This window comes from Passer montanus, unplaced genomic scaffold, assembly GCF_014805655.1.
Source record: "Passer montanus isolate IOZ18808 unplaced genomic scaffold, ASM1480565v1 scaffold54, whole genome shotgun sequence".
NCBI lineage: Eukaryota > Metazoa > Chordata > Aves > Passeriformes > Passeridae > Passer > Passer montanus.
In genome coordinates this window covers 7,434,479-7,456,772 of record NW_024370374.1, presented here as the reverse complement: position 1 = coordinate 7,456,772, position 22,294 = coordinate 7,434,479, and the positions used below count along the sequence as shown (strand labels likewise).

Here is a 22,294-nt window from a genome sequence, read left to right as displayed (position 1 = left end):
ACAATAAGGCTTGATGATGTGGGGGTGTGATGTGATGTGATGTGGGAGTGCTTGTGTTAGACCTCCACCTCAGGCCTGACTCTCCCGACCAACCTATGGGCACCTTAAAATGGGAAATGGCAGTGGCAGCCTTTGGTCCCTGCTCTGGAGACACTGCTGGGACAGTGACCGGGTAGTGAAGAGGGAGTGACTTAAAGTGTTAGACACAGTGGTAAAAAATGTTCTTTTGTCCCTTGCTGTTGTTTGATTGATTTACTTGGGCTGATCTGGCTGAGAGATCAGTTTAGAAAATGTGTACTTGGATACCTAAACACACTCACCTGGTTTATGAGTGGTCAAGTGATCAAGTCACTTCACCCTTCCATGCTTCACTTGTGCTTTGCTGTCTCTTTTTAAATGTGACCTGGCTGTGGAATTGCTTGTTTAGTTTTTTCTTTCTTTTATTTTATTTTTCTTCTAACTGAATTTTTATTTTGCATTAAAATGCAGAGGAATTGTCTTGGAGAATTACTCACAGGAAAAAAGAAAAATAATATGGTTTTCTGGCCTCCTAAATCTGAGAAGTTATATGATATCCAAGCACTGCAGAATTTATTGTTGGTCTTTTCAGTTTTTTCCACTGTAAATGTTTTCCTCCATTTTTCCATAGACTAATAATTTTCATATCCTGGAGCAGCTTTGAGTTTGTGGGACAAAAACAAAATTCATTTGCTCTTATCGGCAGAAAAGCCCAGAAGGCAAATGTTCTGCTGTTCTTAGTGTAGGACCCCTCATGACAAATGTCTTTAGTCTGGAATAAACATTACTTTCATTTTAGCCTAAGCTATATCACAGATTAAAACTGCTTTTGAACTCCAAGTATGTGCAATGGACAGATTTGGGTGGTGTTGGTTTAAAAGGATGTTGTGTGAGCCACAAACCACAGAGCAGCATCTGCGTCTGTCTGGCTCCCTGTGGGATTTCATTTTTTGGTTGGTTCCACGATTTGGGAATACTGACTTTTATGAAAGCCCCACCTGTGCAGATCCTTGATGTACAGGATGATGTTAGTTTAGCATTTACATTAATTCCCTGAAATGTCTTTTCACTGGGAGGAGGAAGCTTCAAAGCCAAACCTAGCTCTTAGTACAGTTTATAGCAATGCTGGTTATCACAGGACTGGGTTATTATGCTGTTTTTTCTGGATCCTTTGGGAGGTTGGGTGTGCCTGGAAAGGAAGGTCATATTCTTTTTTACTACTCTTTTTTCCTTCTCCTGCCCTTCCTCTTCTCTAGTAAATTGGTAGCCAGATTTATTTCCTTTACACTCTGCCTACCCACATAATTGACAGAAAGAAATAAAAGGAAGATAAACCATAAAACTTCCTTGTTAAATGCATGTTGTTTCCAAGAAGAAAAAAAAATGTAGGTGATTCATTTTGAAGACTTGAACTGTGACTTATTTTTTTCTTTTTCTCCTTTGTATTGGCAGGATAAAAAACTTTAACATGCCTCGTAGCCCTACATCAAGTGAAGATGAAATGGCACAAAGCTTCTCTGACTATTCTGTTGAGTCTGAATCAGACAGTTCCAAAGAAGAAACTATTTATGACACAATTAGAGCAACTGCAGAAAAGCCAAGCAGCAGAATGGAAGACAGTCAGAGCAACACTTTAGTGATTCGAATTATCATACCTGACCTGCAGCAAACGGTAAGGCAGAGTGCACTGCAATTAAACAAAGTGAAATTAATGATTAGGTTTGCTGGCTTCAACCTGCAGTACATCTGTTCCCTTTTTTAACTTTCTTTTTTGACGTATTACAGACAAAATTCATGTTTTGTTTTAATGTCTGTGCTTTGTACCCCAGCAGTTTATCTGACTGGTTGCCTCACTAAAGGCACTATCCCTTCCAAGAGAATTTAGTGTGCTGACCTGATTAAAGCCATGTTCATAAAGCAAAATATCTCTCTGATCTGCATTTGGAAATTTTGGGTAAAAGAAGAGACTTAGGAATCTATCACCTCATCAGAGGATGAAGATTGAATAAAAAAATCACATGTTAACTCTGTGAAAGCCTCATATATATATATGGCTTCTCTAGTTCCTCTTCTCATGAAATAGTTTGTGATTGACATTAGGCTGGGGTCTTGCAAGAGGTCATGAAATTCTCTCTCTTCACTATATTTGTTGTCTTTTTCTGTCAACCTGCCTTGCAAAAGACATCCCTTTTAGAGAACCTGTGGCTTTTAGGGTGTAAAGATGAGAGGAAAAAAAACATAAATAAACCTTTCCTTCCTCCTGTGCTGCTGTGCCTTTACTACAGGGTGTTGTTTCTGAACCTGCCAGCCAGAGAAACCAGCACAAGTGCTGTGATAGGAATAAGTGTCATGCTGGAAAAGGTCTTGGGAGAGACTGATTCCATCTAGAACCACAATTTGTCTGAGTTTGTTATTAATTATCTGAATTACCCTGGGTCTCCTTGAATGCTGCTGTCAGGATTTTCAGTGGTGGCACCAACCTTTTGAAATTTCCAAGATGATTATAAGAACACATCCATTTTATGGATGTGAACCACATACATCACTCTGTGCTGATATGTAAGAGCTACATCATGCCCTGCTGCCGTCAAAGATCTATCTCACATGAAGCCCTTCCTTTCTTCTTAATTAAGTTCATTTTTAGAATGATAGAGATGGGATGGATGCAGCCTGACAAGAAAAGCTCATTTGACAGTGTGCCCTCAGGTGTGGTTCTGGAGCTCTTTTCTGATGATCTTACCAGCTTGCTCTCTCTGTGATTCTGTCAATTAATAGATCCATGAAAATGGAATGGAAATACCAGCTTTTCTTGCTATGTTTCCTCTGCTGTTAACACCACAGGGATAGTAGCTTCCTGAAGTCCTCTTATTTAATTACTCTGGTTTTTAGGTCAATAACAAGTTACTTATTGACATTATCAAGACAAATTTAAAAATTAATTTTATAATTCATTTTTATTGCTTTACTTTTTGTATTTCTTTTTCCTTTTCAATAAACTCTTCATGAAAAGTAACTGAATTGTTTTAAGCAGTTCTAAAGCAGCTAATGTATTTATTTTTTAATTTATCAGCCCACAAACTTTTTGTGCAAGAAAGTGAAACCTGGATTCAGGTTAGCAAAAGAAATATTGGTGGATTAAATGTGGTGAAGAAAACTGTGGAGAAGATCAGAGTTTGAGCTGTTGTACAGCTACAAACCAGAGCAAACAGGCCCCATTTCCTGTATAATTATAATTAATTTAACATATCAAGTGTTTAAAATTAGTCTGTTTAATCAAAGAAGCATGAAATAACATAATTTAGTTTTCTGCTTCTTTTGGTTTTTAGGGAGTATGATCAAGACTGTATTTGTTCTAAGGAAGACAAGTTTAGGGGTTTAGATAAAATTCAGCCTACTGGGAAGCTTTAAAGCCAAACTCCAGAGAATGAAGTGTGCTTGTCTGGAGTGGCTGTGGTACAAACTGCCTTTATTTCACTGCAGGTATGAGATAAGCACCAAGCACCATGAGTAGGATGTGCTGCCATGGAAAACTTTATATATCACCACACATTGTAGGAAGTCTGTCTTGTTGCTCTTTTATTCTCATTTGAAACTTAGAAGACAATGTGAACCTTGGCAATTTCATACAGAGCCCTTAAGAACAATTGATTTTCAGTTCTTACATTAGTTTTTTTTTTTTCTTTTTTTTTGTTGCCTTCTCAGTTTGAGTGATAACCAAATTTACTGAAATACTACTTGGTAGAAATGGTAATTTCTTATTGCCTCTGTGCATGACCTGTATTCAGTAAGTGTCATCCTTCTCACAGGAGGGTAGAGAATATTTAAATGAGCAACTGAAAGATTTCCTGAACTCAGTAAATTTCCTGAGGGATTGGAGAGCGTGGAGAGCCCTCCACAGTCTCGAGGAACATGGGTAAAACAGCTGTATTATCTGGCATATATTATTTGGTCTGAATCTAGGCCCAGTCATCTTGTATCCATTTCCTTTTCCAGCCTATGTAGGAACAAATCCCAAGTGGTGCTGCCTATAAGTGAAATCAGTCTGTTTCCTCAGGAACTGCTGTCAAGAAAATCTCCTTTACCTTGGTATTCTGTCAGTGATGGTGTTTTGTGCTTAGAATTGCTCCTTGCCACAGGCACTGTCACTTCTGTGAGCCAGTTGTTTTAAGGAATGTTTTCATCATTTTCTTATCAACACACAGTGTTTGTTCCATTCTTTTGTTTTACCCTGTACTTGGGTACTTCTGAGTTATGTTTAAAGTCAAAATGCTCAGATCCATGCATTTTATTCAATTCTGAGGCTGAGATGGGTTTGGGTCTGCTCAAGACTTCTCTGAGACACTTTCTGCCCATCTGTCTTGCTGCTCCACTGCAATAATGAACATTTACTGATTCCTCCCTCCCCTGAGTTTTGGAGTTTTCAAAATTATATTGGACTTTCCATGCAAAATATTATTTGGGAAGTGGCAGTTTGGAATAGCAACAGCTTAAGCTGGAGTCACTTCCTGGTGTTCTGTTTCTGCATTGCTTTTTATACTGTTGTGTCCTTTCTTTGATTTTTTTTAAATTATTTGTTGGGTTTTAGGATTAAGAATCTTTCCCTTAACTGCTTTTGCTTCTCAGATAAAACCCTTAGTTTACTTTGTGCACTTTTTACCTTAAAAAAGTAGCAACCCAGTTGTGCCAACTGCAGCTCGAGTCCCAGGTTTCCTTGGGATGCCTCCAGTTTCACTATGCTGCCTCATAGGTACTCTAGGTTTTCTTTTGCAACTTGTTCTAAGTATTCTTCTGTATCCCACTTTGTGCCTGATTGCTTTCTGTTTGCTCTTCCTTGTTTTATTTTCAGTTTGATAAGAGAGTTGTTGTGCTGCTGGTATCTGTTCACATGCCCTTTATGTGGGCAGGTGATCTGCTGACATCCTGGCCAGACTGGTTTTTCTGACTTGTCCCCTCGTGAAGTCTGTGTTTCCTGAGTGCAGCCTGATGGGGAGCAGTGTTTCAGCAGAGAATCAAGCTGAACACAGCACAAACCAAAATGTGGGACTTGCTCCCTTTTCTTTGTGATGCCAAACTCTCATTTGTTTCCCACTTTTTGGCTGTCACATCTTTAATATCAACATCTCTCATTGAAAGGAATAATTGATATTTTGATATCCTGGCAATCATATTTTTGGAGGCAGCTGTACAAACCATTTTGTTGTGTCCCTCAGTCACAGCAGTGTGTGTGATTGACAGCTGAGCAGAAAGATGTGTTTGCTGATTGATTTTAAGCAGATAAGTATTATCCCTCAGACATTCTATATCATAAACATTATTCCTGCTGAATTAATATCTTCCCTTCAGCTGGGGGATTTGTATTTTCCCTGGCTTCCCATCCTGTCCTTCACTCTGGCTTGCTCTCACCAGTGTGCAGGAATGCAAGATTATAATTGACCGTGTCTCCTGTGATCCAAGGAGCTTTCACATCCCAAACTGAGCTTTGCATCTCAGCAGCCAGTGCTGACATGCTGTCTTGCTGCTACACATGCATTTTGAGGGGCTTGCTGTGGTTTTGACAGTGACTTTGAGCCACTCAGGGCTTTTTTTTTTTTTTGACCATTCTTTGTGGTTTTTACAGTGAATGTATCTGTCAGTGCAAAACATCTGTTTCATGTATTTCTGTAGTTCCTTGTCACTAAATGATCCCTATTATTTTTCTTTTTTTTTTTTTTCTTGTCACTGAAGATTAGAAAAAGGTGTCAAATTTTTTTGGCTCTGCTGCTGCCTCCTTTCCTTGTGGTCACCATGCCACATGTGCCTAATGAATTGTTCCTTATTTCATAACCAGAGCAGCCTGAGTGTAGGTCCTGCTGTGACTGAGCTGATGTTTCCTCAGGATACAGAGTGTGGCAGTAAGTAATGACTTGTCTGCAGGATGGAGGGGGTGGCTGTGGTGCTCCCTGCCTGGAGGGCTGCCAGGAGGACACAGAAGCAGCACAGTGGAGTTGTTCCAGGGACAGACTGATGGAAAATGCACCTTATGCAGCATCTGAGTGGTCCTTTTTATCCTCTTGGCCAGCACCTGCCTCTGAGGGAATGGTAACAGCTCCACTTCTATCCTGCCTGGCTTCATGGAAAGCATAAATAATCACTTTTCCCACTAGTTTCACTTTTCTCAGCCTGAGACATTTTGGTAGCAAAAAATTCCTCGGACATCAATTTACTTTTTACATAACTGATCTTATTTAATTCTAAATTGCCAATGGAATCAGCTTTTTTTACAATAAAAACCCACTTTTGTTTCTTATGAATCGCTAGAGGAGCTGGAGCTCTCATTAAATTAGTTTGTGAAAGATTTGCCTGCCTGAGAACACAAGAATAGACTGAACAAAATTGAACATGTTGGATTCTCCAGGTGCATTAAAAACCAGCAGACTTAATTTAACTGTGATCAAAAGTAACTTCTTTGTATTTTTAAAATCAAATCAGTGTCATACAAGTCCAAAATTAGTTTGTTTCATGTAAGAAAGACTTTCCTTGGAGAAAAAAAATACATGTAATTTCAAAATTGTCTTCCCAATTGAATAACACTCAGTGAAATCTTTCAGATGTGTGGATAATGTTAAAAGTTACGCTTATTGCACATCTTGTAATTGACAGTTTTGCTGAAAAGTGCTGATGTTTGAATCTGAATCTTTTATTGAAGTTTGAATCCATATAGGAGTTGTGGGGCAAGTGAGGTTCAGAAGGAACACAGGGATATCAAACAGATTTGCCTTGTTGCTAAGCCAGTAGTGTAACTACTGGGATGTTTGGGAAGGGAAATACTTGTTACCATCTACTTTGTATCCCTGTCTCCTTCCCTTCAGCATATAATACCCCCAAAACTTTTCACAAAACATCTTGAAAAATAAAATAAGTAAGGGAAATGAAAACTGCTTCCTAGCCAGCCTTACTTGTGACAAAGTCTCTAACATTTCACTTTATGTTGAAGACTGTAAAGGATTAAAGCAGAAACAGCATTATGTGTTCAGGATGTACATCAGAGGCACCAAATTGCTTTCTAGGCATTGCCATCTGCTGGTACCTTGGAACCAGTGACTGCAGTGTAGGCAAAATCCCTGAATTCCAGCTTGGTAAGAAGCAGAGAACAGCAGAAGTTTGTCAAGGTTTTCAAGTAATTTGCTTCATGTTGTATCATTCCTCCCATAAACTTACCCTCAGATAAATGTAGCTAAAAGGGAAGTAGAATTCATGCCTGAATACCATTTTTTGGTGAAATCCTTGTGGATCTAACTGATATTGGAACAGCCAAGAATTAAGTGGATAGTTAAACATCTTGTAACATCCCTTTTGAACATTTTTTCCATTAAGGTGCTCTGTCTCTGAGGAAGGATGTGTGTGTTCCCTGAGGTTTGTGGAAGGACTTGAAATGTCCTGTGTTTTCACAGTACTTGTGCATGAAGTATTATCAATGCATATCTGAAATAGAATTCTTGCTGAGCAATGTTTTGTGATGGAGTCTGTATATTTATTATGCATATTCCTATTATTCATGACACTTGTAAATTTTAGAATGTAAGACACTGTTGAAATGTTTGGGTTTTTTTCACTAATTCAGTTCCTTAAAATAATTTCTCTTTGCAGAAATGCATTCGATTTAACCCAGAAGCTTCAGTGTGGGTTGCAAAGCAGCGGATTTTGTGCACTCTGAACCAGAGTTTGAAAGATGTCCTGAATTATGGACTGTTCCAGCCTGCAAGCAATGGGAGAGATGGGAAGTTTTTGGATGAGGAAAGACTTCTGAGGGAATACCCACAGCCAGTCAATAAAGGAGTTCCTTCACTTGAGGTATTTTTAGGTCTAATATCTGCAGCTTTTATATTCCGATACAAACTGTGCAGAAAGCTGTGTTTGAGGTGTCTGCATGCACCTGAATTACATCTGGGATATGCTTGTCCAGCAAGTCTGAGCTTGAATCCTTGCTCGCAGAAGTGCTGGCATTCCCTGCTCATGGAGCTGGTCCATCCCCAAAAGGTTGCAAAAAGTCAGCCCTTCTGAGACAGCGGATTTTGTAGTTTTCCTTTGCTGAGGACACAGGACATTTATCTTATTTAGTGATTTAATAAAGAAATGTAAGGTTCTAGGTGAAGCTGTTGCATCTGTGATGGCGTTTGCAATAGCAGTGTAGCAGTTGCTGGATAACCAGCCTTTGCTTTCTCCCAAAGAGAACTTTCTGTCTCAGTGAAGCCTTTTTAAACCCCCATCTAGTTCCCTCTGTGCCATCCTTCAGAGTGCACAGGTTGCCTCTGCCTGCCTCCTAGGAAAGCAGTAAGGGGGGAGAGGGTCTGTACTGGGATTTCCCCCTCTCTGTTGCTCCTGCAGAGGCTCTGCAGTTGGGAATATGCTGGGCAGAACTTTTATGGCACTGAACAAACTTGGAGCAGAGCCAGATCACGCAACATAGCAGCAAACTGGGGCGTGAAACTGGCATTTAATTAATTTTGATATTGCCTGTATGGTGGCAGATCAACCATTAATAATGTGTGGTTAATAGACTTACTCCACTATAACACAAATCCAAAAGAAAAGAATCAGGGTCCTGAGAAGGCTTCAGGTCTTTCCTTTTCCAGAAGTTTATTTCAGCATTTCAGTCTCTGATGACCACATTACAACTGTAAAGAAATTAAACAGCCACTTTATTTTGTTTCATAATTTTTGTCATGAGTGTTGACTGCAGCAATTGAGGTGTTAAAAGTGATTTTGTGGAAAGCTGGTGTTAAAGCCTCATTCAGTGCAGTCCCTTCTCCAACAGACAGGCTGCATTCCTGGAATTCTGCATGAGACAATGAGAGAGTGGTAAATTATAGCTATGGAAACCCCCATGACTTTTGCTACAGATCTTGCTACTGTACCCAAGCTGCCCAGGATAAAATGTGACTGAGTTTCAGCCAAAAAGAGAGGCAATCCTCCAAATCTCATTCACAAAACCAGTCCTGTTCAACATCAGGAGAACTATTCCCATTTGCAAGTTCCTCTTATATTGACTAAGGGACTTTCAGGTATATTTTATTTTGTTTTTATATTTCAGAAATGCTAAGCTGCAATTTTGAAATTGACATTTTTTTATTTAACATGCCTTCCCAGCTTTCTGCCTGAGACTATAAATGAAAGTGCGCAGGAATCCTTGGGGAAAAGTTCTTTTCAGTGTAATTCTTGCTTATTTCTGTAGATTCTAGAGGTTGATTTAATTTCCCACATACCTCCACTGATCTCACTGTATTGGTACAAGATATGAATTTTGCTTAAATGATGTAAAACTATATGAAATACTGAGCCTATTTCTAAATTTTTTAAAATTTTACCTAAATCTACCATCACAATGGATGATACTTCCTGGTAAGGTCAGAAAATGATATAATGAATTCTAAGTTTTTAAGTTTTAAAATCTTTCTTCCCTCAGTTTCGCTACAAGAAGAGAGTGTACAGACAGTTCAACCTCGATGAAAAGCAGCTGGCCAAGCTTCACACCAAGGTATCCTAATTTTCTGGAGGAGTTAGCAATTACCTACAGTGGGTATTGCCATCAGTTGAAAAAATAATTAATTTTTAGTAAAAATTTTATTTTTGAAATCAGAGGATAATTCATTTTTTGCTCTTTGTTTCAGGCCAATTTGAAAAAATTTATGGATCATGTCCACCATCTCTCTGTGGAAAAAATGACCAAGATGTTGGACCGAGGACTGGACCCAAACTATCATGACTTGGAAAGTGGAGGTCAGAACAACAAAACTAAGCAGCATAGAGGAGTACCTTGAGTTAGTTAAACTTAAATTGATTAACTGGGTGAATCTCACACATTCCTTCATAACTCTGAACCAGTGGAATCTGTAGGGCTTTGCTGTCCAAAGGAGATAAATGATAATTTTAACAGTATTTTAAACTTTATTTTATAAAGTAACTTAAAGTTATTTTATAATTTTGTTCACCTTTTTCCAAGTGCATCCCATTCTCTTCCTTAGAAACACCCCTAACTTTGGCAGCTCAGCTTGACAACACAGTAGAAGTGATAAAAGCCCTGAAAAATGGAGGAGCACATTTAGACTTCAGAGCCAAAGATGGAATGACTGCTCTGCACAAAGCAGCCAGAGCCAAGAACCAAGTAGCCCTCAAGGTAAACGCTTTCAGGAGCAAATTATGTATTATCTTGTTAAAAAAATGCATAAAGGAGACTGTTTTCAGTTAATTATTGTATTGTCCTCCATGGATCCTTTAGGATGTGCTTGTTCTAGTGCTTTCTTGTGGCTTTCAAATATTAGCATTTGCTTTCAATAAAGAGCCTTTTAATTTCTGATTTATCTTTTCCTGGTAGGAAGAAAAGTGGTGAAATTTAAGCTTATTTATTGATACACTGAGATCTGTCTGAGGAAATAGGAATAGCATTATTGTCATTTAACACTTTGTAAGCAGCTTCCAGTGGGGTTGATTGCACATTATGCCTTAACACAGTGTCTTCTGTTTTCTTTTGTATTTTAACAGGTATTCTTAAATCACTCTAATGGTCTAGATTAAGTCTTAGATTTATGGGTTTTGCTTATTCCCTTTTGACAGATACTCAAATTGCATGACATTTTTGATAAAGCACTTTGGAACTGGAGAGGTGATGCAAAGGTGATGCAACATTTACAGAGCTGACGTTTCTGAACCTAGTGAGAGGATGGAAACTGGACATTACCACTCCTTTCTGTGCCATCCCCATAGATTCCTTTAGATCTTAATTCTTCCAAGGTCATTTAGAAGAATGCTTAACTTAGTCTGTGCTGTGGCCCACTCTTAGCAGCTGGTAAATAGGTGAGCAAAAAATATATGTCAATGATCAACCTTATACATATTTTTTCAGGTTTTTTTCAGGTAAAGACCCTTTATATGGAAGTCCCTCCCAAATCTATCTTTCACAGTCTGTGATTGCTTTCAGACCCTTTTAGAGCTGGGAGCATCTCCCAACTACAAGGACAGCTGTGGCCTGACCCCGCTGTACCACACAGCCGTGGTGGGAGGGGACCCTTTCTGCTGTGAGCTCTTACTCCATGAACATGCTACAGTCAGCTGCAAGGATGAAAATGGATGGCAAGAAATTCATCAGGTAGGAAAGATTTGCTTTTTGCTTGGAGTTGGACTTGCATGAGGAAATGTGCCGTGGTTGCTCTAGGGTTAAGCACTATTTTGAAGTCCCTGCACATTCAAGTATGAAATGTCTTGCTTTTTCTATCTACTTTTTCTACTTCTTTTTATTTATTCACTTTGCATCCTGCTGTGGTGACTAAGAAGTAGAAAACTGTTCCAGTGGTGTTCTGCAACTTTGAAATCCTCTGGTTACTGTGGATTTTCATGCAGAAATTGCACTCATCATATATATGCTGTGAACTCTTGGAAGTTTAGATTCCTGTTTGCGGCACTTCAGTAGGAAAATGTAGCTCTTTCTTTTGGTTAGATGCCAGAGTCAGTGTCCTTGGTAATGCTCCTTCTGTGTTTGTCAGGGTGCTTTCCCCTTGTCTCTGCTGAACTTTGCAGGAAGGTTTGGGTTGTGGATCCTGCTGCTGGGGTCCATCAGCCTCTCCCTGTCCTCTCCAGAAATGCCTGAATGTTATCCAGCAGTTGTGTAAAAATGCTTTATTGATTTCCCTTTGCACAGTGATAAACTCGATAATATACGAAGTTCAAAGATTCTAACAGTCCCAATGTCACTGCTGCTACTTTGTCATGTCTCTGTATGGATGAGTTTGGACAACTACAAAAATTAGAACTGCTGTAGTATGAGATAAAGATGCAAGTAATCAACCTTACAGGTCTGCCTGGGTCATCTTGACTAAATTTATTTTCTGTGCACTAAATTCTTTAGTACACAGATTTTTTTTCTTCTTTTCTTGGAAAGAAATGGGAGGTAGCTTTGGCACCCACATTTGGGCAGGAATTGGAGCTTTTTCACTAAGTGGGTCTAGGTGAAGGTTGTTTGGATCCATCTCTAGAGTAGGGGAAAATAATTATTTTTTTACCATATTTTCTGAGGATGTGGAGGAAGTGGATTGTTTAGATCAAAGTATTGCCCCATCTGGACTCCATAAAAATACAGGGAAATTGTCCCTCTATTTAAACCCCAGCCTCATACACATAAGGTTATTTTTTCTCATAATGAAATAGAGCTTTCCAAACTCCCTGTGTTGATTGTAATCCTAAATAAATCAATGTTTACATCTAGGTTAGGAACAATCTATTTGGACTAATCAATATTTCAAGCATTCCTCAATGAGTAAGAAAGATGGGGATTTAATCTGTGCACTGAGCAGTCCATTTAACTTCTCTTCGAAATTGTAGATCCAAGCCAGGTGTGTCAGTCTGTACCTCCCACGGAATTCAGGAGTGATGAAGTACCTCAGAAAGACTGAATGGATTTCTGTATCTTTATATCTTATCTTAAATTCTGATTTATCTAGGAATGATGTTGATTTAAGATACTACAAAGTTCAAAAAGTCATAAATTGGGAGGCGCTTGGTCAGTGGGCCATAGATGAGAAGGAAGTCAAGTAAAAGCGGCCATGGACTAGAATCACTGTGATTTTTCTCAAGCTTATTAACTAATCAGGAAAGTTTCTAGTTTCAATGAATTTTCTTCATGGAGGCTAATTTCCAAAAAAGCCATGGTCGAACCTTTTATTTGTGTGACAGATAAAGAAACTCTTGAAGATTTCCCCCTGTTTTGGAGCAGTGTCCTGTGTATGTTGTGTGTCTGATTGACATCACAGAACCAAGAAGATTTACTTGGATTTTGGCCAGATTTTCTTTCTAAGGCCTGTAAGCAGTTTGGGAAGAAGCTCTGGCAATCTGATCATCTTCAGTGCCATCTGGTGGGCAGCGTTCCAGAGTGTAGCAGGACAAAAAACTTGTCACATTTGAGTCATGAACATGAGTGGATAAAAAGTTCCACAGGCAGTATTTCCTTGATCCCTTAGGCTGCCATTCCCAAAATAATCAGATGGTTAAGCTCAAGCACAGGATTGCTGTACCTGAACATCCCATATTGGAATTGGTGCAGCAATGCACATCTGGGTGTCTGTGCTCCCATCAGAGAACCAGCTGTGGTTCAAAAAATTAGACCCTCCATAAAAACAGCACCTTCTCTGCTGAAAATCTTTCCTAGGCTTTGGTGTAATAACCAAAGTATTGATGCATCCCTGCCCAGGCTTGCAGGTATGGACACGTCCAGCACCTGGAGCACCTCCTGTTCTACGGCGCTGACATGTGCGCGCAGAACGCCTCGGGGAACACGGCCCTGCACATCTGTGCCCTCTACAACCAGGTGAGAGCCCCTGCCCTGTCACCAGCCCTGCTGGCCCCCTGCAGGGACAGAAGTGTCCCCAGCAGGAGCTGGGAGATCACAGAATCATGGGATGGGTTGGCTTGGAAGCGAACTTGAAGATCATCCAGTTCCACTACACCTCATTGTTCCAATCACCATCCAGCCTAGCTATGAACATTCCAGGGATGGGCCATCCACAACTTCCCCAGGGCTTCACCTCCCCCTCAGGGAGGAATTCTTTCCCAATATCTGATCTAAACTTGCTCTCTTTCAATTTGAAGCCTTTCCCCTTCATCCTATCACTACATTATTTTATATGCAATGAAGTGCTTCAGGGATTAAAAAGCAGTCTTACAACCTGGAAAGAGCATAGTTAAAATTATTTTAGTGCTCTTTTATTCACTGATTACAAATAAGGCTGCTCATTGTTGGTGGCAAGAGTATGGATATTAAAAAATAAAACATTATGCTTTACCAGCTTTTTTTGGGTTTGATTCATATCTAAGTATTTGTTTCCTGTACAGAATTTATTGCTGTTAGTCTATAGTTTAACTTAGAATTAAATAAGAAAGAGTCGTAAAATACTTAAATACGTAAAATATATATATATATATATATATATATATATATATTTTAATACGTAAAATATAAGGAATATATATCTCTGTACAGAAGATACTGGATTCTTTGCTGTTTACAATTTGTGTAGTCATTTACAAGTAGTAGAAACTTTTGATTTGATAGCATTTTATACTCTCTTTGCAGGGCTGAGGTGGGGAGGGGATGAGTTTTAGAACTATGTTAAAATTCAGCACATAGAATATTACATTAAATTTGGAAAGCATGAGATGTGACTGTAAACAGTGAAACATCTGTTAAAGGATCTGCTTTTTAATTAATTACCATCTTAGTTTTTTTCTAAAGTCTTGTCAAGACAGATTCCTCAATTAGCTCTAAAATGCCCTCAGCTTAAAAAAAAAAAAAAAAAAAGAGAATTTTGGGGATAATTTGACATTTTTCATGACCATACACTTTTAGCAAAATTTATGCAGTATGAGGTGGGAATTAGAGTAATCCTGTAGAATTTACAGTATTTTTCATGCAGAGATGTGTTTTCCTGCAGACGTTATTCTGCAGGAGACTTAGAGACTCTAATTGAAACTGCATCTACAAATTTTCAAATATTTACACAGTCACTAAGTTTGGCTTTTCACATTTTCTGCCTGCACTCTGCACTGCTGTCCTTCTGTTTTCTTTCATCCAGTGTATGTAGAAACACAGTTTCCCTTGGGGTGCTGTGTACCTTAACCTGAGCTGATTTTGCCAGTGTTGGGTTAATTTTTTTTTTATTTTATTTTTTTTTTTTGGTGGGAAGTTTTTATTGGTTCATGTGAATGGTCTGCCTTTTCCAGCTGGAGAGGATGGGAAGGACAGCAGTCAGTATCCTTGTTACCACCCCCAGATTCCTGTAGATGGAGTTGTTACCCGTTTGATCTTCCCTTCCAGTCTCCCCTGGGGAATTTTCTTGGCTTACTTTCTGAAGCTGGTAAATTTGTTTTTCTGGATGTCAGCAAAGTCCTGATCTGAATAAACTCTTGGTTTTGAAAGTTATTCCATGTCCATGCAGGAAGGCTGTTTTTTGCTGGGATGAAATGTGCCCTCTTTCACTGGGAGGATTGGATCTGATAGGAAAGCTGTTGTAGTATTAAAATTGAATATAATCTGACAGATGGGACGGAAACGAAAAGGAGCAAACGTGAAGTTAAGAATGTTTCTGTTTGTTTCAAAAGACTAAAAATAAATAAACAAACAAATGCAGTACTTAACCCAAATAAATTTTCTTGGATTTTTAAAAATGTTGAACAGCTATTTGATGACTTTTGGCAAAACCTTTCTAATCACAATAATTTAGTTAATAAATCCCTTTGCATGTTTTTGTTGCACTGCAGACAGATGAGTTAAATTTGCAGGGAGTTTTTGAATATATAATTCTTTTGGTGTTGTAATGTTGGATGATTTATTCTGATAAACAAATGAATAATCACCCAATAAGTACAGTAAGTTGTTCAATATAATTATTTACATCCTCAAGTTCCTGATTAAAACTGGGCATTGATCAATTGCTTAGAGATAGAGAAAATGCAACTAAAGTGCAGATTGCAGTGCAAGCAAATAAAACTATCTCAGTTAAATGTATATAATTAAAAATTATAATCTAAGAGATAATTGTTAATTTACAATCTTGATCCATTCTGTTGTTTTTCAGTTGAGGAAAAGGTAGGATAACCTCCTTTCCAGATACATTTAGGGCAGCCCTGTGATGGGGAGACATAATGGGACCAAGAATTCGTGGTGAGAAATTAGAAAACACAATGACAGTAATGTTTTTCAATCATAACTTCTGCAAATTAACCTGTGACTCAGTCTAGTAAATAAGCTTCGTTTCTGCCACTAAAATACCTACATTATGTACTTTGTCTTCTCTGACTGCAAATTTGCTGTTCGAAGTGAAAGGTAGCACCTCCAAATACGTCATTAGTTAGAACTCCATAGCACAACACATAAAGACAACCCAGAAAGTGCAAGAAAATTAAGAACAATATTTGTGATGAGGGAATATAAAACCCTTTTGAAATGTGAATTGATTTGCATAAGACCCTAAGATGAACATTAAAGGTGACAAGTAAGAAAGGGAGTCCATAAAGGAATCATCAAAAATTCTGAGAATCCACTCAGAACCTCCAAGAATATACCAGATTGTGGGCAGCCATATTTAACAGCCATGAAGAGCAATGATTTAACCAATGCACTGTATTGGCCAAAATAAATTGGTTTTAAGGGTTTTCCTTTGCAGATTTTCTCAGTTTGGAGGATCTGAAGCCAAGTTTTCCTCCTTGTGCTGTAACTGGTAGCATTTTTTAGGGGAAAAGAGAGGTAATAGGCCTAGTCAGTGCAGTGTGTACAGGCAGATCAAATAATTTCATGGGTACTAAAAAAAAAAAAAAACCAAACCCAAAACAAAACAAAAAACCCCCATTTAATATTGAAGATAGGCTGAAAAAAAGTCCCAAACAAAATAAGTGGCAAAACTGCTTTGTTTAACTTTTAACAGGAGGGAAGGATATAATTAATCCCAGTTTTGTGAACAGTACTGCTTTTACTGCAAAACAGGCAAAAACCCCATATGGGAGTCAAAATTGTGCAAAGTTTGATTTGTCAAATATGGAACTTTGTCAGTACAGTTCCTTAAAAATTTAGTAAGGTATTTACTACTTTTCCTACATGTTTCTTTATATTTGCCTAGTGTTTCTAATATACTGCAAAGCACCTGAAGCCCTGTCACTTTTCAAATGCTGTTTTAACAATTTAAGTTCTCAGATTATTTATTTGGGGTTTTTTTTAGTCATGAAAATATAGACCAAACACCTCATAACCTCTTAGCAGTCAGTCTTTTTCGTGCCAAAGGATCTTGATGAACAAGTTTCCTTTTCCATCATTTTCAGGAGAGCTGTGCAAGGGTGCTGCTGTTCCGGGGAGCCAACAAGGAGATCAAGAATTACAACAGCCAGTCCCCATTTCAGGTAAAAAAGGAAATACTCCTTGCCCCTGAAATATTGGGAAGAAAACATCAAATGAACTTGGGTTTGGGGAGAAGCCACATTGTACGAGGCTGAACACAGGTGTGGATGGAGTGAGTGAAAACTTTGGTTTTTATCTAATTCACGAAGTGAAGATGTCCTGGAATAATTAGGAATGAGAAGAACAGACCCTCTGGTGACACTGCTAATGAGTTTGAGAATTCTATGAGTTGTTGGTGGCAAAAGATGAAATCTTTGGTGTTCTGCAGTCAGATGTGCCTTTCTCTGTGCTGATCTCCAGTCTCATGCAGGAAAGATCCAAGATTTGTGTAAGAGTCCAAGGATTGTCTGGGCACTTTGGTTTGCTTGGCCCCTCTTGATTTAGTAAAAAGAAGCTCTTCTTTCCTTGGATGTGAGGCCAAAGAAGTGGGCTGAGTTTCAGGGATGGGATTGACTTAGTGCACCGTCAGCGTTACAGGCTGAAGCTGCCATCTGTTATCTCCAAAAGAAAATGGAAGTCTTGCTTTGGATTAGTCAAAATTTTGTCCCCCTTTTCTGATATGAAAGCACTTTCAGTAAGCTTAATTAAAAATACAAATGGAGGAGAATTGTTTGTCCAAAGGGTTGTCAGGTATGGCTGACAACCTCAAGCCCTTATTTCTGAAGCAGGCTTAATTAGCTTGGATTTCAGAGAAATATTTCTAATGTAAAGTGACATGAGAAATCGGAGTGGAAACTGTAATATTAAAAAAAAAAAACAACCTAAAAAAACCCCCCCAAAAAAACAGAAGAATTTTTTTAAGTTACAAAAATCAGTGCTTCTGGAAGAATGATGGCTCAGTGCCATTAACAGGAACTGTGCTGTGGTGAAACAGGATGGGGCTGTTTCCCCAAAGCAAGGAGTTTTTCAACTAAAAGAAATCCTGATTTAACTTGGTGTGTCTTCCCCATTGCCTTTTTGACCTGCTTTGGATAATGCTGGCAGAGGACTCAAGGAGCAATACTTTGACAAGTGAAACAGTTGGAATTTTTGCTGGATCTATGTTGGGTCTCTGAGTTAACTACTCGAAGTTTATGGGTAGTTACAGGGCTTTCAAAAACACCTTCAGCCAAATATTTCTATATCAGTTTAATTCCCTCCATATTTTGAAGGCTTTCTGGGCCCAAGTTGTGCATCTTATAAGCTTAATAGTTCTGATTGTAAATCCCAGCCAGATTGTTATTTACTTTTGGGACCATTTTCCTCAAACTGGGGAAACGGTGCATTAATAATTTAATTTTAGGCACCATTTTCAGACTGCTAATAATTTTCCATCTAAATACATGCTAAGCACAAATTCACTAAGTACTAGCTAATACTTTTCTCTGCACTTCATAATTATGAAGTGATCAAGAAATGGAGCAAGAGAAAGCCCTAATTATTGGAGGGACGTGTTCCAGGGTAATCTCTTGGATTATTTTGTTACTTTGTCTTTGAGGTTAACTTTCCTTTTTGGTTTAGGATTTTTTAGGGGAGGGTAAATGTCACACAGAAGAGTTTTGATTTGTCTTCCTCTTTGTGCTGACAGCTCCAACATTCTTGTTCTTGCTCTTAGAAGAGAAAAAGGTGGACAGAATGTAGAAAAAGTTCTGTTTTATCTGAGTGGAGTGAGTAGCGGAAACCCCAATGCCAGTCCTGCCTTAGAGAATTAATGCTTTGCCATCTGTCTGTTGCTGACCCAGTCGATCAAACACCACAAGTGGAGCTGTTATAAAATTATGCAGAATTCCCTTGAGTTAATAGGATTTTGCATACTAAAAATGTTTGCTCATGTAATCAGCAGGCAGGAACATTGAGGCATCTCATATGTACATAATGAGAGTGGTTGTAGCTGCAGCATCTATTCCTTTGAGTCACCTCCATTATATCCCTTTCTCAGCAGCATTAAAAGGATGATTCTTTGGAGTTGCTGCTCAGAAAATTGATTATGTGAAAGCTGTGTCATTTCTAGACATTTGTGGAGAAATTTGTGTCCTGTTTTCAAGGCCTGCCTAGGCTTTGTTTCTTTTGATGAAAATTAGTGGCAGAGTTTGTATCAGGCATCAGTGTCCAATGAATGTAGTGCAGTTTTGCCACCAAAGGAATAAATGTGCATGTGCTCACTTCTCACCAAGTCACAGGGCTTGTTAAAGCAAGCATAGATACACTAGACGGCAGGAAGTAAAAAAAACCTGGGCTGAATTCTGTGCCACTTAATTCAGGGTCCCCACACCGTGCCCACCTGGGATCTGGGTGTCCTTTTTGCCTTTTCAGTGTCCAGCAGAGTTAGTGTTGGAATGGCATTGCCAGGTGCTGAGGACACAAAAAAGCTTGGCTGTATTTCCCAGTTAAGCACCTAACCTTGTATTAGCTGCCTTTGCAGGGGTGTGTTTCATCCTGACCTGTTCCTGATTGCGTAGAGTCAGCAATGGTGTTGGGTTCAGCTGATGTCACCCATTGCTGAAAGTCTGCAGAACGTGGGGTCAGCAGAAATTTTCCTGTACTTTATATTTAGCAATTTGAGGTTAGATGAAACTTGTGCCACATCGTTATGTTATATTGCCAGTTCTGTTTATTAATCACTTACTCAGCCCATCTTGGCTGGGCCACCTAAGTAAATTACATGATATTTTATTAGTTTTTAGTTCATTAGTAAAACCTCGAGAAAGCCTTTCAGAAAAGCCATGGTATCCCATCACTGTCCACATCTGCTTCATTTTCCACACATTTCTTGTGCTTCCAGGTTAATGTAAGATAATTAATTGCCTATCTAGCAAATATTAATCCAATAGCTCAGAAATCAGTGCTTTGCAGTATTTACAAGCTGTTGAAATGAGGTAAGTTAAAATGACCATACACCTTGTTTATCAGGTCTTTCTCTTTTAGTGATCAGCAGCTCCATATGGATAATTCAAAAGGGCAATAAAGCAATATTTTAGCTAATAGTGCTAATAATTAGTGTTTTTAGAATAAATGTGTTTCAGTGTACAAAACAGCTATTCTGAGGTGGCATTTAGTGTCACCTTTTAAGGGCAGAGTTGTACCTGAGAATGGTTTGTGTCCCAGTAGTCCCTAATGATTGGCCTTTGCTATCCCAGACCAGCCTGAACAATCCATGTGCCCACATCGCATGGATTGCAGGAGGAACAGCAATCTTCCAGCTCTACTGCAGGTAGAATTGCTCCTTTCAGTGTGTTGACCCTGCCTCTATTTTCAATTGCTCACATATATTTTTTTTGCCAGGTTTGAATCATTTGAACTGAAATTTTTCATGCCTGCTATCTCTGTTATTTGGAAAAAACAAAATGATTCAGCTCTTCTGGAGTCTGGGCAAGGGAAAACATGTGTTGTTTTCCTCACACTGAAAAACTCTCTGACCCACCCCTCCTTGTCCTCTCTCCCCCGTTGTGTTATGTTGTGGTGTTTAGTTTTATTTTCTTTAATTGCCCTGTGTGCTGATCTCCACATTAACAACCTGGCAGTGGGAACTGGTTTCCAGACTGACTCAGACACAGGGGCTCCAAAACCAGGAGCAGGAACTAAACCCATGGGTTTAGAAGCTGAGCTGGCTGGGGGAGCACAGGAACAACTGGGCATATCCAGCACCTCACTACAATGGCTTCCTAAAGCCCAATTTAGATTTAGATTATTGGCATTTTAATTTCCCTCTTTTGGATGAAATTTACAGGCGAAGGACAACAAGTTCTCCTCAGGTATTTTTCTTCGATTTTTTTTTTTTTTGGAAAGTGTGTGAAAGCTAATTTTAAACCCAAAATCTTCATTAGGTGCCTCAGAAAGGCATCTTCACAAATATAAAATAATGCTTCCTATCATGATGTTCAAATATGGAACCATTGTGTTCTTGGAGCATTTGAATTACAGAAAGACTTTGCTTTTTTGGTGTATTTATTTCCATCTTAATTCCTTTCTTGAAGCACCTGTGTGAACAATGAATCACTGAATATTGGGTATAATTGGCAAAAAATACAGCTATAAGCTCATGATGCACTCTGCCTTTAGTCAGACTTCAAGCTTTTCCCAGCTTTTTCCTGATTTCAGTCAAATAATGGAACTTATTCATACTTAGGAAAAAAACCAAACCCTATACAAGTGACCACCCCAGAACAAACTATGGATTTTTCCTTTAAAAATCAAAAATGTACGTGAGTCTGTATATGTGTAGGCACACAGCACAATTTCTTAAAAAGATGTAATTAAAATAAAAATAATAATAATTAAAAGGAAGGGGAATAACTGAAAGGGTAGAATTTGATATTGGGGGAAGTAGTGGCAAATGAAATATTCCTGAGAATATTAGGAGACACAGGAGCAGAAAAATACATATGGATACAAAAGAGAGTTAAATTGATTCCTCCTGACTCAGGGATGATTTTCTTAGTGCTGGCTGGTCCCTTCTGACCTTTGTTTTAACCCTGTCATTTTTCAGAAAAGCAGCCAAATGGAAGTAAAGTTTAAAAGAATGAAATTATATGATTACCTTTTATTGAGAAAGGCAAAATATTGCCATGCCTGGAGATGCTAAAAATACTTAACTGCAGGATGTGTCTTCATTTTTTTTTCTACTAAAAGCAAACTCTGGAGGAGTCTCCATGTGACCATCTGTTGTGTTCCATGTAAATGATCCAAGACCCTTTTTTTTCCCCTTTTCCCCATTCTCTCCATGCTCAGACAGGGCTGTCCAGCTGACATGCCTCAGGTGTTGCCACAGGCAGTCCAATTTCCCTGAGAAAAGTGCAGTCTCTGAGGTAGTTAGAAGCCAATCTGTTTGTTCTTCCACCAGAAAAAAAGTTCAGAAGTTACAAAAGGGAACAAATAAGCAAAGTAAATTGTAAGGGTCACCACCAGCTCTTGCCTGAAAGTAAGAAAGGCTTGAGTGTGATTCAGACATGGTTAATTGTTGTGGGTGAAATTACAAGAGGCAGTGGGGATTCGTATAATCCTAATTTAAATCATGTTGTTTTGAGAGTTAACACCATTCAGTTTGTCTGGGAGATAAAATAACCTGTGAGTGGGACTTGTGGGCACTTCAGGATTGCAGGAATGGATTCATGCTTGGAGTTATGATGGTTGAGTGCTGAATGGCATCATCTTCTGCTTTTGCATTTCAAAACAGGCTACTCAGCATTATCTTCTGGGTATATCCAAGTTCTTGCTCCTTATAGAAATGTAGAATCTGTGCCTGTAGGACAGACTTAGCATCTTCTTCCCCTGCCATTTGGAGGGAGCATTCCTGGCATGCAGTTGGCAATCCCATCTCCATCAGAGTATGTTATTGGCATGGACTATCGCTAGACTGCTGTTTCCAAAGGTTTTATTGTAGTTAAC

At 38.8% G+C, this 22,294-nt stretch overlaps 1 protein-coding gene across 1 annotated transcript in view; it reads left to right on the top strand.

The window, feature by feature from the left end:
• Positions 1-22,294, top strand: part of SHANK2 (SH3 and multiple ankyrin repeat domains 2) — a 256,574-nt gene that overhangs the window by 9,027 nt on the left and 225,253 nt on the right. Inside the window, exons 2-9 of the mRNA XM_039725073.1 lie at positions 1,471-1,690; positions 7,645-7,848; positions 9,461-9,532; positions 9,666-9,774; positions 10,020-10,171; positions 10,973-11,140; positions 13,235-13,351; positions 16,855-16,932. Coding sequence (XP_039581007.1) covers positions 1,487-1,690; positions 7,645-7,848; positions 9,461-9,532; positions 9,666-9,774; positions 10,020-10,171; positions 10,973-11,140; positions 13,235-13,351; positions 16,855-16,932 — 1,104 coding nt within the window. The 5' untranslated portion in view covers positions 1,471-1,486. The remainder of the gene's footprint in view (positions 1-1,470; positions 1,691-7,644; positions 7,849-9,460; positions 9,533-9,665; positions 9,775-10,019; positions 10,172-10,972; positions 11,141-13,234; positions 13,352-16,854; positions 16,933-22,294) is intronic.